Genomic DNA, 18,575 nt, shown 5'->3' on the forward strand with positions numbered 1-18,575 from the left:
CCTGTGCAGTGCAAGATGGTATAATTTTTGCGTTTATACTCCAGAGGGGGTGCGTGCCTGGGGAGTTGCCTTAGCTGTAGCCTTTCCATTGTCAGTTCATTGCAGGGGCTGGACAGAGAGCCTGCATGTAACTGCAGCTGGGTGTGGCACTACCTGTATGAAGGCTGGTGTGTAAGTGTTCGCATGGTTGGGATCTTACTGAAAGAAACAGTTCATTGTCTATATAAAAATGAGGTTTCTGGTTTTGGCTGATATGTAAAATTAAATAGCAAATACTGCATATCACTTATCTTTTATATCAGATGATTTGTTGAAATCTGGCACTGGAAGTCAGCTAGTCACCTTATTGTTATAAAATCCATCTTTATGGCATAGGACACAGGGACAGACACAAAAGGTTGGAGGCATAGAAGCATATCTTCATAAGTACTAAACAATCCCCATTGTTGGATGACCAGAGTGAATCATCATGTATGTAGGTTATATCAAAGTTGACAATCTTCAAGTCCTTTTTAAGGTACATGTAATTCAATTTGTTTAATGTTCGAGCAAAGGCATATTTAGATGCACAGCTATATGCTTCCCAACTGTAGACCTTCTCAAAGTGCATGTCAAAATATGGATTATCCTAAAAAAATGGAGAGAGAATGAAATTACTAGCTTTATAGGCACTGGAACAGCAACATTTATTGTTTTATGCTTAGCCACCTTGTAGTCTTTGTCTCACTATAATGGATTCATAAAATATTATCACTGGACTTCAGAAATATTTCCACAATCCACAGACATTCCTACAGGGGTGACTCTGAAATTTTTACCAAGAATGCCCTAAAACAATAGTCTTTAATCAGGTATAACTCTCAGCGATGTGAGCACGGGTTTCAGGATTTGTCCAAATGAACACACTACAACTTACGACAATTTAAAAATGTGCAGGACTGTAACATTGTCCAAAATGTACTGTATGAAGAGCATTTATCTCCTATTATAAATAAATTCCCCTATCAAATTAAGAGTATTGCCTTTTTTGCTTATATTGCAGATATCTATGTTTACTGGCTCCTCTGCTTGCTTAATGCTAACAATGACTTTAAAATGAAACCTGTTAAATTAAACTTTGTGAATGTCATTAGCTGTAGTTTATTATGAACATTTATCCTAATGTTGATGACTTTATGATTAAATGTTTTTTCATCAGAAATAAGACAGGCCTTGATCATACTCTCCTACGAAAAAAATCTGTGGGAGAAGGTTCAGGAATAGGAAATCTCTGGGAGGATTCCCTCAGGGGATAGCTCCTTCACATCATTGCATTATGGGAGTGGAGTTCAGTGTAGCCATGTTATGAGCAAGTCCTTCTGTGGGAGCTCTGGGATGTGAAGAGAGTAAAGATAAATCAGCCCTAAATTGTTATTTTTTTGGCCTAAGCTGCATGGATCCAGGAGGGGCTGGGAGTGGTTGGACATGTCCTCCACCCCCTAGCCTCATTCACCCAGATTTACAATAAACACCGAGAGAGGATGAAGTACTCAAAGTATGGGAAGGGGGATGTGACTGACCCTACCCCGTCATGGGCATGAGAGGAGTATCATGTTCTTGTATCAGACATGGACGAGCTACAGAGCTTGCATATACACACCAGATGTGTTCATCACAAAATCCTTTCAGGCTTTGCCAGGTATGGCTGAGATTTGTTTAAATAAGGTATTTTACACACACACACACACACACCCCTAGTGACTAAACAGTAAAATACAATTTAGCATTCCATTGCATCTCCCCCTTTAAGTTCTACATTCCCACCATTTACAATATTTATACTGTCACACTCTTTGATTTTCAGTATGGATCAGTCTGTTAAGTATCTCTGAAATGTGTTGAATTTCTAATTACATGACCTAACACATAACAACTCGTTCATCTAGCTAGTTGCAACGACTGTCTCTGGTCAGTTTGGAATCTGAGTGTTCTTTCTGAGGAACAAACTGTAGATGTTGACAGTTTTTGCTGAACTCTCTGCTATTGGTCTCAATCACATATGATCGTGGCGCTGAATTTTTTCTTTACAGCAGCTGGAGTTGTCCATCCCTTTTCTCCATCCAATTAGACAAAAACATGGTTGCCAGGTGGTAGACCTGGCAGTTCTCTAAGCAAATGATATCTGTTGTAAAAGTGTTCATAAGCTTTTTTAGCCTCTTCCCATCAGGAGTTTTGCTGGACTGCATCCAGTAGCTGCTGTTGGCATTGATCTGTTACTCAGAAGAACAAGGAATGGATCTTCCTGCTGTAGGATTTTCTTGGTCGTGTGTACAGCTTTCTTAGCATCTCCTTTTGCTTGTGGGTAATGTGGGCTGCTAATAATATGATCAAAATCATATTTCATTCAGAATGACTTACATTCTGCTGCAGTGAATTGTAATCTGTTGTCTGTCATTAGTTTTTCTGGAATACTGAAGTGATCAGAAGATAATTTCAATTTCTTAGTAACACTATGACATGTTATTTCTTTCAAGTGCATTATTTCTGTATACCTGGAAAAACAATCCACTCCGACCAGATAATGATGTCCTCTGAATTTGCATAAATCTGCATCGAGTTTCTTCCAAGGTCTCTTTGGTAGGTATGTTTGTATACTGTATGGTTCAGCATTGTCTTTTAAGTTGATTTGTACTGGATCTCCTTTCAAAAGTCCCCTATTATCATATCCATCATCAATTTCTTCCCATTTCTTTCACTAGCCCATAAGGGCTGCCATATTGCAGCTGAGAAGGTTGTTAGTCTTTGATCCTAGGCACACTGAACAATTGGAAAAAGGCAACCAGAGTGCCCATCTTTAAAAAAAGGGAAGAAGGAGAATCTGGGGAACTACAGATCGGTCAGCCTCACCTCAGTCCCTGAAAAAATCATTGAGTGGGTCCTCAGGGAATCCATTTTGAAGCACTCAAGTGTCTGTTATAGCTTCTAGGCTAGTTTCAGGCTTTTCAAGTTGCTCCTGCCTTTTGTTCTGTTTGACTAATTCTGACTGTTTTGCTATCTGTATAGCTGTGGCTAGGGTTAAATCTCTCTGCAGTTGTAACTGCTGTGAAAAGTTTTTATCTGTTAACCCAATTACCAGTCTGTAACAGGATCAGGACTCATCACCACTGGCACCTCCTGCTGGTTGTGCCAGGAATTAGCTCTTGTCAGCTGTGGAGCACCCTCTGCGCATGGTGTCTTACCCGTTGTCTGCTCTGCTGGTTTGGGACCCGCGTTGTTCCCTGCTCAGAGGCATCTGCTTTAGGACACTGCCCTCTGGCAGTGTCCACTACTCCATTCTCACCCCCTTCCAGGGGATGGGGGAGGTTAACATCAGTCCTTTGGCTTGCACCTGCCTCAGGTGGCCAGCCACAACCCCAAAGTCTAGCCCCTCACCTCAGGGGCAAGTTGCGGTCTGTCTCTGCCACACTCCTCCGTGGCCAGGTGCAGTGCAAGGGGGGGGGAAGGGAGGGACCCAGGCCCACCCTCTACTCTGGGTCCTGACCCAAGGACCCTCTAGTAGCAGCCTCTGTCTGCCCTCCTTCTCTCCCCTCCTGTCCACCTATCTTCCCTAGGCCACTTCCCCTTTGGCCCCATTCACTTTCTCAACCCTTTTTATCAGGGGCCGTATCCTGGCAGGCAGGACCGGAGCTAGGGGTTTGAGCGCCCTAAGCTCACGGCAATTTCGCCACCCCGCGCACTGGTCCCGCGGTTCTGGTGGAGCTGCCGCAGTGGTGCCTGCGGAGGGTCCGATGCTCCGTGGCTCCGGTGGAGCTGCCGCAGTCGTGCCTGCGGGCGGTCCACCGGAGCCGCGTGAGCAACTGACCGTCCGCAGGCACGACTGCGGCAGCTCCACCGGAGCCGCGGACCAGCGGACCCTCCGCAGGCACCACTGTGGCAGCTTCACCAGAGCCACCTGCCGCCCCCTCCGGCAAAGGCGCCCACCAATTATTCTGGCGCCCTAGGTGATTGCCTAGGCTGCCTAAATGGTAGCGCCGGCCCTGCTGGCAGGTAACTGGGCCAGAGCTCTCCTCTGCGCCCTCAAGCTTGCCCAGCACTGTTCTGTCCAAGGTGCTTCCTCCTTACAGGCATCTGTAACTTTCACTCTATGCATCTGAAGAAGTGGGTTTTTTAACCACGAAAGCTTATGCCCAAATAAATCTGTTACTCTTTAAGGTGCCACTGGATTCCGTGTTGTTTTTTGTGGATACAAACTAACACGGCTACCCCGATACTTGACTCCTTACCTCAGGAGCCAGTCCTCCCCCCTTGCTAGTCTCCTCTGCTAGGCAGCCTTTATATGGGGCCAAACCCGGCCCTGATTGGCTCTCCACAGGCCTTTGCTGACTGGCTGTTGGTCTGCACAGCATCTCTGGCCTGTTCCAGCCCTTTTTCTCATGGAGTGGGGCAGCTGCCCCACTCCACAGTGTGTCTCTGATATTTTCACGTCTTGCCTTCCCTAAAATCAGTTTTCAGACAATGTACGCAGAGCTTTTATAAAACTTTCCACATTTTCCCCTGGTTCTTGAATTCCCTGTTGAAAACATGCTCTTTCTTAAACATTTCTATGAGGTATACAGTATGCATCAAACATAGTCAGAACCCTTTCACAGTTATCTTTATGACTATTTTCAGTAAAGTCAAAAGATTTAAAGATATGTTCTGCTTGCTTCCTCATAGCATAAATTAAAGACAATATCTGTATAGCTCCAGTTTCTTTGTTCAGCTTGGTTGTCATGCAAAATCTTGCAAAATATTATCTCCAGTCTGTCCATTCTGAAGGTTTGTCGAAGCTGAAGTTCTCTAGGGCATTGAAGAGTGGCACGCTGATGAGATCGTGCAACCTTTTTTGCTTTGTTTCTTCTGTTTGCAACCTTTGTTGCCTTTTCCCTTCTGTTTCTATTCTTAGTTTACTTCTGACACCATGTCATGTTCTGTATCAGCATTGGACTGGCTGTACAGCTTGCCTTTAAACACAAGGTATGTTCATCATAAGATCCTTTAATGCTCTGCCAGGTATGGCTGAGGTTTGTTTAAACCAGGGGTTGGTAACCTCTGGCACGCGGTTCGCCAGGGTAAGCACCTTGGCAGGCCGGGCCAGTTTGTTTACCTGCCGCATTGGCAGGTTCGGCCGATTGCGGCTCTCACTGCCTGCGGTTCACTGTTCCAGGCCAGTGGAGGTGACAGGAAGCCGCAGCCAGCACATTCGTCACCAAAGCCACGTGCCAGAGGTTGCCGACCGGTTGTAAAGGAAGTACTGTATTTCACACACAGAGCCATCTAGTGGCTGAACAGTATAATACAATTTAGCATTCCATTGAAGGAGATAGGTGTGAAGAGAGACAATTTTGGGGGGTGAATGATTCAGACCAAGGTTTGTTTTTCTTGGATGAAAATTGGATTATATTCATTTGGCTGAATGTCTATTAAAATCTTGTATTGTAAATGCAATAAGGTATTTTCCTCAATTCACCTTCATCTTCTGTAAAATTTAATTTAATTCTGTCTCTAGGTTTGTTCTGATGTCTGTTTTTACTGCCAATTTTGCCCCTTCCATAGTTACACATGAATTACTACTCTGATTTGAATCCTTTAGCCACAGGTCCAGTGATTAGGGCACTAGGCTAGAACTTAGAAATTAAACCTGGATCTCCCTAGTCTGCCACACACACTTTGCGTGTGATCTTGGGCAAGTCACTTAGCTTCTCTGTGCCTCAGTTCTGTATCTTAAAATGGGGATAATAGTACTTCACCAACTTACTGAGGTGTTGTGAAGATAAATACATTAAAAGATTGGCTGATGCTCAGATTAGTGATGAGGGTTGTATAAGTACCAAAGATACATAGATCCTGTTTACTCATGAAAAACAGTCAGAGAAACCAAGTAATGTGAGCAAGATTTGGTCCCAAATATTTCACGATTGCAGTTCATGGGAATGCAGTAGCTAGCTCCATGTTTTGGGGTCTACCTCTTTTTCATTATATCTGTGGGGGTTTTCATGGGAAAGTTCCAGTGTAATAAAATAGTGTATGGTCACTACATCTATTTAAAAAGAGTAAATCACTAAAAGTTAAGTGTCTTAGGCCTTGTTTAGGTGCACATGGACTTAATCTTTTAAAACTGATTTAGTTAAACTGGTGCAGGTTTGTATATAAACACTATTTTAGTGTTTTTAATTTTGAAAAAGCAAGATTAAATCAACAGATTTGTTAGTTTAAGGTCCATGTTCCCATTCCTTATCTATAGGTGTAGGCTCCCTTCTGTACACTTACTTCTCCACTCTGCAACACTTCGGAATGTTCAGGGACTAGGCATGGTTTGGGGATTCTCTGGCAGCACAACAGTAGGTAGATGCTCTTGCATCCTGAAAATCTGCTGAGAGCCATGGGGACCTCAGAATTTGTGAGCTAACGGGGCAGAATCCCCAGCTGCTGCTTCCACTGATAGGAATAATTTTGACGCCACATTCTGCAGAATTTATATAAAGTTCTGCAAGATGAAACTCTGGAATTTTCCTCATCTTTACTCAGGTTATTCCAAGTTCAAACATCCTGCCCTCAGTTATACGTAAGCAACTCAACTGAAGACATTGAGTTAATTTTCCTTTTAGTTACACCAATGTTAATCTACTGAATTAGTCCAGATTTACACTGGTGTAGTTGAAGTCAAAAAGTGACTTGGATAATCTCTATTACGAGGACCTGCTCTAGGCACCAGCTAAGCAAGCACATGTGTGGGGCGGCACAATGCTTGGGGCAGCAAAAAACCTAGAGCCAGCTCTGTCTATTACTACAATGACATACAAACAAGAAATAGGTCATCTTGACTCTCATAACTAAGCTGAGTTTACAGAACTGACAAAAAAAATTATTGTAAGCAGAGCAAATGTGATCTGGAGTCTCTGACAAATGATAAAAAGATGGCATAATGAGGATACGGATTTATTTTTTTTTCACAGAATCTCTTTTCTTAGTAAACTGCACCTCATCTGTTGTGCCACAAATTGTAACATAAATGCATTGTGTTAATAGAAACTTACAGTAAAATACAGCACTTACAGTGTCTACTTCTTTTCCATCAATCATCTCCAGATCTTTCAAAAACCACTTCTCAGCCATTTCATATTTCTCCTCCAGATCTATTCTAAAGTGTTTCACCATAGATATTTCTACTTCTTCACCTTTAGTCACTGCAAGACAAAAAACTAGTTTACACAAACAGACAATTGCTTTCCAAAATATCTGAAAATAAAATACTTCATCAAGCTGTATTTTAAAGAGTAGTTTAAAAACTAGAGCTATATGAAACTTGATGGGTTTGTTTGCACAGCGAGCAGAATTTAGCCCAATGTTTGCAGCCCAATAAAGTCTATTTGCTTTTAATAGATGCTTTTTTTCAGCCTGACCCAGCCTGTAAAGGTGAATCTTGTTTGTGGGAAAGCTTTGTTATTGGGTTTACTAAAGAATACACTCATTAAGGCCCAGATCCAGCTTTTAGATCTGTGCAAGTAGACCCTCGTGTCTGGAATCCTAGTTACTTCAGTTGTGTACCATGCACATGCAAAGGTCCACCGAGTTGATGGACTGTGACCAAAATCAGTTCTGAGTCTGGGCATTTATATTAATGTTTGTATACTTCCCATGAATGGAAGATCTGTGTTTTCCTATAAAATATTAGTATAATACAAAACAAAAATAACATGTAGTATTTAAGAAATACTACTTGAAGTTCCAACTTATCTGTGATTATCTTCTGCTAATAGGGAGTAAGTGAAAGAAGGTTAGAAGGATAGAAAAACTCTTCATAATCCTCATCAATATTAATTAATTGCGTTAAGCACTGAAAAGGAGATCAGTATCATGGAATATACATGCTAATTAGTGAGGAAAACACTGGAATTTGAACACCTATATTAGGTAGGTTTATTTTATTTTCTCTTTTTTAATTGTCAGATGGTGTCTATGGCTTCACACAGAGATTTGTAACTCTGGCACCCTCCTGAGAGGTGGTACACCTCTGACCTAATGGCCTGCTTCTTCAGCATAGCACTCCAAAACCATGCTTACCCTGCGGCTGCAGCCTGACTTCACCACTAGACATCAGCACATACCCTTTGCGGGAGTGGTCTGGTGTGAGAGTAGAAAGCTGTAGAAAAAGGGTGAAGACCAGTACTAGAGGCACAGCATACTTCAAGGGCACAGCATGTTTTTAAAATGGAATTCCTGGACGTCATCTGGCAATAACTTCTTCCTATCCAAATTTCTTTTGCCTTGCCTTGTTAGCAAGAAATTGGTAGTCCCTGTGGAGGAAGTTTTATGCTTTTTGTCAATCATTTTACTGTATTTAAAAAAATAATACAAACAGATTTAAAATAAAAACAAGGGTAGGGCCTGATCTTGCTAAGGTGTATGACTCCATTTACAGAAGACGGATTATGCCTGTAAGAATAACTCCCATGCGCAAGGGTTTACTGGGTCAAGCCCATATTTCACCCTGAAATACAGAGACAGACAAACCCAAACCAACAAATACACTGGATATAGTTTTTCCTGCAAATGCACAGTAAAACAGGGTGGCTTGCTTTTTTCCTTCCTGGCCCTGTCTGTTGGGAAACCCAACTAATTACTGCTTTTTCTAGTGCTAGGCTCTAGACTCCAACTAGGAGTTGAAATCGTATGACATCTGACAAGAACATGTGTTAAGAAACAGCACTAGAAATAGTGAAGTCCTAGCTCATCTAAAATATGTCCTCACTTTCTGGTAGTTTAGGTTATCCAAGTTCCTATTCTTCATACTCCCATGACAAAAATTGTGTAACATCAACATTTCTCAGATTTCCCATTTAAATTAGGCTTGAAATTTCTTCTTGGGGGAGAGGAGAGACATTATAGTGCCTTGGATTGCTTAAGTTGTTTCCTGGAGTGTTTTACGGAAGAAAAAGAATTGTAGTTTGGGGATGCTTGTATTTTCCAATGGACGGTATTAAGATGTCATTGCAATCCCTCCTAACTACATCAAAATGCACTTGGTAAAAATGGCTAGACATCTCTACATTTCAGTTTTGCCACTAACTGGGTTGATTAGTGATTCAGTGTAGGAGAGTACATAATTTCCTCATTCCAGACTTTTACTATTTGCTACTATGAAGGTGAAGAGGGAATATGACATGGAAACAGCAGCATTTCTCTACCCACATTGTCGTTTTATTGTAGTATAGCTTTAAATGGGATAGTCTCCTAAAGGTTTCTGTTTGCATCTATGCAAATATTTGGTTATTTACAATATTTTCTCTTTCTTACAAGCTATTGACAGGTGTAATACAGGTTAACCAGGAAGAATAATTTGAGACTACTATTGAAAGGATAAGATTTTAGTTAGAATGTTTTGATCTTACACTAATTGTGCTGCTAGAATATATACTTGCCCTTGTGAAGAATTAGAAAACATGTCTGTATTTTAATGATATTAAAACAGTAACAATTTTGTTTTAAAAGATATTTGTACGTCTTCTAAATGCACAAAAATACCAACCTGTTTTCAGAGTTCACAGAATTTTTTAAAAATAAATTAATGGAGATATCCTATCTCCTAGAGCTGGAAGGGACCTTGAAAGGTAATTGAGTCCAGCCCCCTGTTGTCACTAGCAGGACCAAGTACTGATTTTGCCCCAGATCCCTGAGTGGCCCCCTAAAGGGGGTTTAGCAGGCTAATGCTCAAACTACTGAGCAGAGGCAGCTCTAGGGATTTTGCTGCCCCAAGCATGGCAGGCTGGCTGCCTCCAGCGGTTTGCCTGCGGAGGTTCCGCTGGTCCCATGGATTCGGTGGACCTCCCGCAGGCGCCTTCCAGCAGAATGCCTCCCGCGGCTTTCCGCCCCAAGCACGCGCTTGGCGTGCTGGGGCCTGGAGCCGCCCCTGCCACTGAGCTATCCCTCCCCCCAGAAAAGTTAGTAAAAAATAAAACAAGTTTGGACTCCTTTCCTCCTAATCCCTTATGGATACTGCAAAAAGCCACCACCCATTCTAACCTTATTTGATATAACTGAGAGGCTCTATTCGAGAAACTTCCAGGAATAGAAAGAGCTGTTTAGGTCAGGATTAAGGACTATATCAGGGGTTGGCAACCTTTCAGAAGTGGTGTGCCGAGTCTTCATTCATTCACTCTAATTTAAGGTTTTGCGTGCTGGTAATACATTTTAACATTCTTAGAAGGTCTCTTTCTAAAAGTCTATAATATATAACGAAACTATTGTTGTATGTAAAGTAAATAAGGTTTTTAAAATGTTTAAGAAGCTTCATTTAAGATTAAATAAAATGCAGAGCCCCCCGGACCAGTGGCCGGGACCTAGGCAGTGTGAGTGCCACTGCAAATTAGCTCACGTGCCGCCTTCAGCACCCGTGCCATAGGTTGCCTACCCCTGGACTATATCCTGCAAGGTGCTGAGCAACTTGAACTCCCAGTGACTACAGTAGGATTGGAGGGTGCTCACCAACTTTCAGGATCAGATTTACCCTGTGCCCACCACTTACCCAACTATGTTAGAGTGGGTTTTTTTCTCTCTCATACACACACTCACACACATGCGCACACACACACTCACTCTCCATTCTTAAATTTCAGAATATTTTCCATTATGTCTGCAGAGAGTCTCCATTAGGTGAATTTGTTTAGATGATTTCTTCACTGGTTTGTTCTTTTTATTCTATGAAAACACTCAAATATTTCAGAAGGTGCTTTTGCTCTTTTCCTTTAAATGTTCTGTAACATAACTTTAATCTGATTTTAAAAAATTGATATTTGTCATAGTTGTACAAACTATCAGCCTTCACAAAAATTCCTGAAGCCCATATGTAGCACATGGTTTGAACTTGAGGAACAAAAAGGGAGTGGAAAGTAATGTTCACTTCTACTTACTAATCATAATATTTATAAATTCCCTAAGTCTGAAAAGCTTTCAGTGGTATAAAAACAATACAATCTCATTGATTTCTAAATGTATTTTACTAGGTGATATTTGTCAATGTCTTTTTAATAAAGTTATATAGCAGACACATTTGAAATGCATTTTTTGTAAATATTCTAGCAATAAGGTTGTGCCACCCTGAACAATCTTACTTTATTATAGTAATAAACATTCACAATTTCTTGATTTAAACAAAGATGTACTTCAGGCAATGAATAACAAGAAACTATACTTAAACACAAGGAGGGGATGGGGACTGCAAACACTAAAAACACACTAAAAAAAGAGGAAGAGAACAAATGTTTACTGAAGAATGTGTTATGGTTATAAAAATACAATTAGTATTATAAAATAGCATTAGTCTTTTAAAGGCAATTAAATATGCTTGCAAATTGTGAATAGTTTTCCAACATTTTGTATTGACTATCTCATTTCTTTGTGTATTATAAACAACTATGTATCTAGTGCTTTTCAAAACTGGTCTGAAGTAGGAAAAAAATGCATACTCTTTTCTAACCCTATTTTCAAATTCCTAAATATGTTGGCTACAACTTTGCAAAAGTGCTGGGATTCTCAGCAAAGCGGTAGACAAGGAAATGCCCTGAACTAGATACAAATGAGAAACAGAGACGCTTCAGACAAGGCTAATGGTTTCAGACTCCCCTTGCTTTATGCATGTCCACATTTGAAGACTGCAAAGGAACTGCTTGATTGAGACTGACAGCAGAGACAGCAATCTGGCAACATACTCGCCTGTCCCAAAAGATTCCAACCCATTTAATGCCATTAACTACAGAGGGAGGAAGTGTTGCAGGTTAGTTGCTCGCCACTTATATCAAATACAATCTCTCATTATAGGCTCCGCTACTTTTTATTCGGGCAACATTCCCACTGAAGTCAATGGGAGTTATGTCCGCATTTAATCGTGCAGGATCAAGCCCTATATATATTATTGCCCAACATCATAGAACAAACATCTTCACTGATTTACGCTTTTCTTGTTCAAACCATTGATTTCAGTGGGGATGCCCTGGCAGCTATAACACAGGGCGGCAAATTTTATTCTCCCCCTTCTCTCCGCGCTGTGTGACAGTTTGTATCCAATCTCAGCAATGCATTTGGAAAACGCATGTGGCTAAGGGGCTATCTCATCCAGTTACTGTTCTATACTGTCACTCGCTTTCTTACCACACACAGTGTGCTTGGGCCATAGGCTAATCCTAAACATCCTCATGTGGAAATCTCGGATCCTTCTTACTGTGCAATTATAACCTGCTGCACATACTGTGAATGAATGAAAGCGGCGCGTTAAGCCTTCGGTTTAACAAAGGAAGATCCGTCAGACAACGGACAGCGGCGCGGGCACGATCGTAAAATGTAGGCTATATTCGTGTCAACAGCCAACATAAAGGAAAGAGGCCCGAGCCATCAGTCTCCTCGGGTTGAAGGTTAGGAGCCTGGCGCGCAGCGAAGCAAAGAGCTGTCAGTTACATTTCACCAAGAAAAGAGCCACAAGGGCTCACGAAGCATCTTCTTTGCTTGTATCTACACTTGGTTTAATATCAAAACAAGCACCCTGCGTTTGTTTCAGTTACACTAGGCCACAGGCTAAGTTGGACGCAGGATCATTAGTTAAAAACCTTTCCGAGAGGAGCAGCGCTTCCTAAGAGTCCAGTGCACCGGCGTCCCCTCCCACCCCCACCTCGCTATTCCCACCTCAGGACAAGTAAGGACAGTTGTCCAGACCGCCACGGGGAAAGAACTTGCATTAGAGCCCTATGAATACAACTTCAAAATAGTTCTTCATTACATGCACATGCCACATGCAAGTAGCCCAGGTTCCATGAAACGGGAAGGTGCAAGGTCAGGTGCCAGGCCAGCGTGCTGCAGGAAGACTCCCCTGAGTCACAAAATTAGGGCAAACGTTCCCCTCCAGCGCCTGGCACCGTTGCCACCAATGTAAGAGCCTGATGTGCAATGCAGATGTTGGAATGCACCTAGTGACCAACGCAAATCGGCCCGAGCTGGGCCCGCAGCAGGACCCAGAATCGTTCGCAGGCTCACCGGGAGCCCGGAGGCGCATGGGAGAGGGCGAGCTCGCCGCTTGCTCACAGAGCGCGAGGCTCCTTCCTAGAGACCGACACACCTGCCCCCGCCGCCCCTGCGTTACCTGCTGCACAGAGGTAAAACCTGTCGTGGGCTGAGCACTCGATCTCTATGAACTTCCGCAGGCTCTGCCCCAGGGGCTGAAACAGCTTCTTTTGCAAGTCCTCCTTCACCAGCGAGGACATTTCCTTCGCGGCAGGAGAGGCTGATGCTGACTCTCTCTGGGTCCCTTGCAGCCCCGTTTCGTGGCTCCTGAGCAGGTGCCTGGGGGTCTCGGTCTCTGCAGACACCCCGATCGGGCCTCAGACAAACCTCCAACTTCCCAGCCTCCTGACAAGAGCAGCCGCTTGCCGCCACTCGCGCCCAGCACTGACTCCCTGCGGCTTGTCCGGAGTTTAGTGGTGTGGGGGGCATACTCGTCCATATGGGTGTTGCAGACATATATAGCCCCCGGGCTGTTACCCTGCACAGGCATTTTTAATATCAAACCTTCAATAAAGCCCCACGACCTCGGTTTGATTCCATTATACCCATCAGTTAACAGCTGACTGACGGTATCGATTGGGATCATCTTCCATTAAGAATATTACCACTGGCAAGAGGAAAGGCAGAAGCGGGGCTATCTACCCACCCTCTCCCTCCCTCCTCTCCTACAGTAGCGCGGCTGCCGAACACTTAACTTTCCCCACAGGTCTGCGTGCGTTGCTTCAGAGCAAAGTGCCAGCCAGCTCTTGGCTCCAGACCGAAAAGTAGCTTCACCATTAGCCCAGGTCCAGATTTTCACCAGGGTGAATCTGGCCTATTGTTTGGAAATCTGATCCTCCAAACTGACCCTTTCCTTATCACACAAGGTGTTTGCAGCAATCACAGTGGTGTCTTGTGAGACACCTTTTCACGTTCTCACACTCTTCTCCTTCCCTTGTCTTCAAAATTAAATCAGCTCTCATGTCCAATTAAAGGTGTGACAAATCTGTCATTATCAACCTCTGTTTGCAGAGGTTATAAACTTCTTTGTAGGCTAATTTCAATCTAAAGGTGTCATGGATTTTTAATAGCAATTTGAATAGATGGTTTTGCTCAGATATGATGCCTTTCTGGTCTAGCAATGGAAAAAAACCCTACTTTTAATGAACTAACTAACGGCTCTATTCCCGTCAGTAATATGTACGTGTGAAACTCTCATTTTATGCATCTGATGAAGTGGGCTGTAGCCCAGGAAAGCCTGTGCTCAAATAAATTTGTTAGTCTCTAAGGAGCCACAAGTACTCCTGTTCTTTTTGCGGATACAGACTAACAGGGCTGCTACTCTGAAACCTCTCATTTAATAGAACAACTTATATGAAGCTATCAAGTCATTACTTTTGCACAGAATCGTGTCACTGAGAAGATATTGCAAAATATTTTTTATTTGGAAGCAGAGAGTTTTACTTGAGATTTGCAAAGCTCTGAAGGCAGGTTGCAAACTGATCAGATCTGCCCTATCCTGTTGTCCTTGAGAACAGCAGGAGTCTCAGGGACAACTGAACAAACTAAAAGGTAGACCGTTACAACCAAACAGAAGCTACAGTTCTTTATACAGCCGTGGCAACCTGTACAATCTACTTCTTCAGGAGGCTATCAAGTCAAATAGTTAACAAGACCTTTTAAAGAGATCGGATAGCTTTATGACCAATAATAATATCTACCATTATGAGATAGCTATACCTCATGCTTCTATAAACTGATTACCTGCTTGAGCTGGGAAAGAATCTGCCTATCCTCATATAACACTATTCACGATTGGCCAGATGCATTTTTTGGAGAAAGAGGAAGCCGTCCTCTGAAGTGTTAAATACCCTTTTGGAAGCAGAATACATAACAGGTATGGCCATGCTTATAACCTATGGTTAACTATGCTTGTCAGCCAGCAGATGTTTCCATAAGGTTCCTCAGCAGTACAGTATCCCTTAATTTCAAAACCTACAATAGAATGTTCCAACCTTTGATTTTCTCCCATTCTTAGAAGCCTGTAGAAGCTGGCTGTTGCAATTATTTTCATTTCACATCCATCAACATGGTATTTAAGTGCTTCATTTATTTTTCGTTTCTTGTATTCTCACCCAAATCATTTTACTACTTACAGCCAATTTTTATCTCACTACCTTAGTAAATACCTTCCTTACAAAGGATCATCCCCCCACTTCTTCTTCCCTGTATATAGATTGCACCTTTGGATGTTAATTTAACATTTTTCAACTTTGCAAACTCAATGGCAACATTTTCATTCACTTTTCTTAAATGAAGTCAGTTCTTTAGCTGCCATATTTCTGGATCACATTTTAAACTTTTAACTTGCCAAGTGACTGTCCTCTTTCACTGTCTGAATCACGTTGGTGCTGCTTCTTGTCAACACATCTTTGTTGCCTGGTGAGAGATGCTTAGCTCTTCTTCCCTGTGCACTGAGGCTTTAATTTTAGTTTGGAAAATAATGTTGATTGCAACAGCTTCTCTCTTCTGCAGGGTTTGCTGTGCTTCTAAAGTCACTAACTGTTGCAAAGAAAAATGACACCAGAGTGTGATCTCAATTAGTATGATATAAATCCATAGTAATACCACTGATTTTTGCCTCTGGCCTAAGGACTCCTGAATGAGGATCTTGCAGGTGAGCTATGAAGCTGAAGAGTATTTTTTCAAAAATAGTTTTGTTTTTATTAATCTTCCATAGCATCATAGATATACTTGGTGGTTCACTGACATGAAATAAGATGTAGTCACTGACTTATAGGCTTTTACATTCTCAGAGCCTAATTCTGCTCTTGCTTCCTCTGGTGTAAATTGGGAGTTACTTCAATGAAGTTATGCTAGTGTAAAACAATAAACTGCCTAAGTATGGGGTAAGTACGTGGCTAAACAACCACAACATTTGAATTGTTTAGAATCATAGAATCATAGAATAACAGGGTTGGAAGGGACCTCAGGAGGTCATCTAGTCCAACCCCCCTGCTAAAAGCAGGACCAACACCAATTAAATTATCCCAGCCAGAGCTTTGTCAAGCCTGACCGTAAAAACCTCTAAGGAAGGAGATTCCACCACCTCCCTAGGTAACCCATTCCAGTGCTTCACCACCTTCCTAGTGAAAAAGTTTTTCCTAATATCCAACCTAAACCTTCCCCACTTCAACTTGAGACCGTTATTCCTTGTTCTGTCATCTGGTACCACTCAGAGCAGTCTAGATCAGGGGTCAGCAACCTATGGCACGTGGGCCGATTTTTAATGGCATGCTGCTGCCTGCGGCATCCCGGCTGCCGGCCCCGCTCAGCTCGCTGCCGAACCCAGGCCGGCAGCGGGCTGAGTGGGGCTCGCGGCCGGGACCCTAGCAGGCAGCAGCATGCCATTAAGAATCCTTCATGGCCTGGCCCACTCTTTTCTGCCCCTTCTGCCGGCATTTGCACATGCTTTCCTGACCTCCGTCACTTCCAGTGGGAGGTTGTGTTTCCAGATTAGCATGTCCATACCATTACCTGGGGTCCACGGAGTCTGAGCGGCCCCAGAAGCGGCCCCACCGGTGGGAGCAAGAAGAGGGACCCAACCCCACAGGAGCTGCAGTGCCCGCGAGGCCTACAGGTGAGGAGGAGTCCTGGGTCCCAGCTGCACTGTGCGCCCACTTGCCTCAAGCATGGCTGGCCCCACTCCCTGGACTCAGGCAAGCTGCCCCATGCACCGGGGGTTGGAGCCCCGGTGCCGGGATGAGCTTGGCTCTGTCCTGGGGCAGGCTGCCTCCCACGTCCTGAACCTGAGCCCAGGGCCTGTGGCTCGCTGCCTGCTGGACCCTGGCAACAGCTGGGTCATGCCTCTTTCCCCACACCAGGTCACTGGACTCCACTCCCCTCTGGCATTGAGGGCAGAACCCAGGAGTCTGGAGCCCTAATCTCTGTTGGCCCCCCACCCCCTGGAACAACTAGAGCCCAGCTGGAAATCTAGGATTCCAGAGTCCTCGCTCCCAGCACTCCTCCCCCAAGCGTCAGACACCAGCCCCTTCCCAGAGCCCAGGAATCCCAACTTCCCCCCCACACCTCCCCCAAACCCCTGCCCTGACCCCTGCACCCCTCACATCCCCCAGCCCTCTGCCTCCTCACACACCCCCAGCCCCCTGCTCTGACCCCTGCACCCCCCACGACCGCAGCCCTGACTCCAGCACCCCACACATACCCACCCACACCCTGAGCCCCAAATGGGAGCTCCTGCACCGCCCCACCTACATTTCCACCTGCACCTCTCACGCCAAATAGGAGCTGCCCAGGTAAGCACTCCACACCCAAGCCTCCTGCCCCAACCCTGAGCCCCCACCTTCATTCTAGCTCCTGGCCAGAAGCTACACTCCAACCTACTCCTTCACCCCCAGCCCTGTGCTCAGTGCACCCCCACCCTCAGCTCAGTGCAGAGAGAGCGGAAGAGAATGGGCTTGAACCAGGGAGAAGGTAGGTACCCACTCTGTGTGGGCAGGGCTGGGACCCCAGACCAGCAGTGGGCTGAGCGGCAGCAGGCTGAGTGGCTCAGCTCACTACAGGTCTGGGGTCCTGGCTGCCGGCCTCGCTCAGTCTGCTTCTGGCCCCGGGTCTCAGACGCCGTTCCCTTCCCCAGCCACCGGTCCCACTCAGCCTGCTGCCAGCCTAGGTGAATGGAACCCCGGGCCAGCAGCGGACTGAGTGGGCCAGCGGCATAAGATCAGCATTTTAATTTTAATTTTTAATGAAGCTTCTTAAATATTTTGAAAACCTTGTTTACTTTACATACGGCAATAGTTTAGTTATATAATATATAGACTTAGAGAGAGAGACCTTCTAAAAACATTAAAATGTATTACTGGCACACAAAACCTTAAATTAGAGTGAATAAATGAAGACTCGGCACAGCACTTCTGAAAGGTTGCTGACCCCCGGTAGAGATCCATCCTCTTTGGAACCCCCTTTCAGGTAGTTGAAAGCAGCTATCAAATCCCCCTTCACTCTTCTCTTCTGCAGACTAAACAATCCCAGTTCCCTCAGCCTCTCCTCATAAGTTATGTGCTCCAGCCCCCTAATCATTTTTGTTGCCCTCTGATGGACTCTTTCCAATTTTTCCACAACCTTCTTGTACTGTGGGGCCCAAAACTGGACACAGAACTCCAGATGAGCCCTCACCAATGTCCAATATAGGGGAATGATCACGTCCCTCGATCTGCTGGCAATGCTCCTACTTATACAGCCCATAATGCCGTTAGCCTTCCAGGTAACAAGGGTACACTGTCGACTCATATCCAGCTTCTCATCCACTGTAACCCCTAGGTCCTTCTCTGCAGAACTGCTGCCTGGCCATTCGGTCTCTAGTTTGTAGCAGTGCATGGGATTCTTCCGGCCTAAGTGCAGGACTCTGCACTTGTCCTTGTTGAACCTCATCAGATTTGTTTTGGCCCAATCCTCTAATTTGTCTAGGTCTCTCTATATCCTATCCGTGCCCTCCCGTGTATCTACCA

The 18,575-nt window shown here is 44.1% G+C and overlaps 2 protein-coding genes across 3 annotated transcripts in view; one reads left to right on the forward strand and one right to left on the reverse strand.

Annotated features, from left to right (window-relative positions):
* LOC127048325 (uncharacterized) overlaps window positions 1-18,575 on the forward strand; it is a 172,382-nt gene that overhangs the window by 79,176 nt on the left and 74,631 nt on the right. The window lies entirely within an intron of this gene.
* On the reverse strand, window positions 365-13,268 carry EXOC1L (exocyst complex component 1 like). The gene is made up of 3 exons (XM_050948110.1): window positions 13,148-13,268; window positions 7,075-7,205; window positions 365-628 (listed from the first exon to the last, which is right to left on the reverse strand). Exons 1-3 carry the CDS (start codon window positions 13,266-13,268, stop codon window positions 365-367), a joined length of 516 nt encoding a protein of 171 aa, XP_050804067.1.

This window comes from Gopherus flavomarginatus, chromosome 3, assembly GCF_025201925.1.
Source record: "Gopherus flavomarginatus isolate rGopFla2 chromosome 3, rGopFla2.mat.asm, whole genome shotgun sequence".
NCBI lineage: Eukaryota > Metazoa > Chordata > Testudines > Testudinidae > Gopherus > Gopherus flavomarginatus.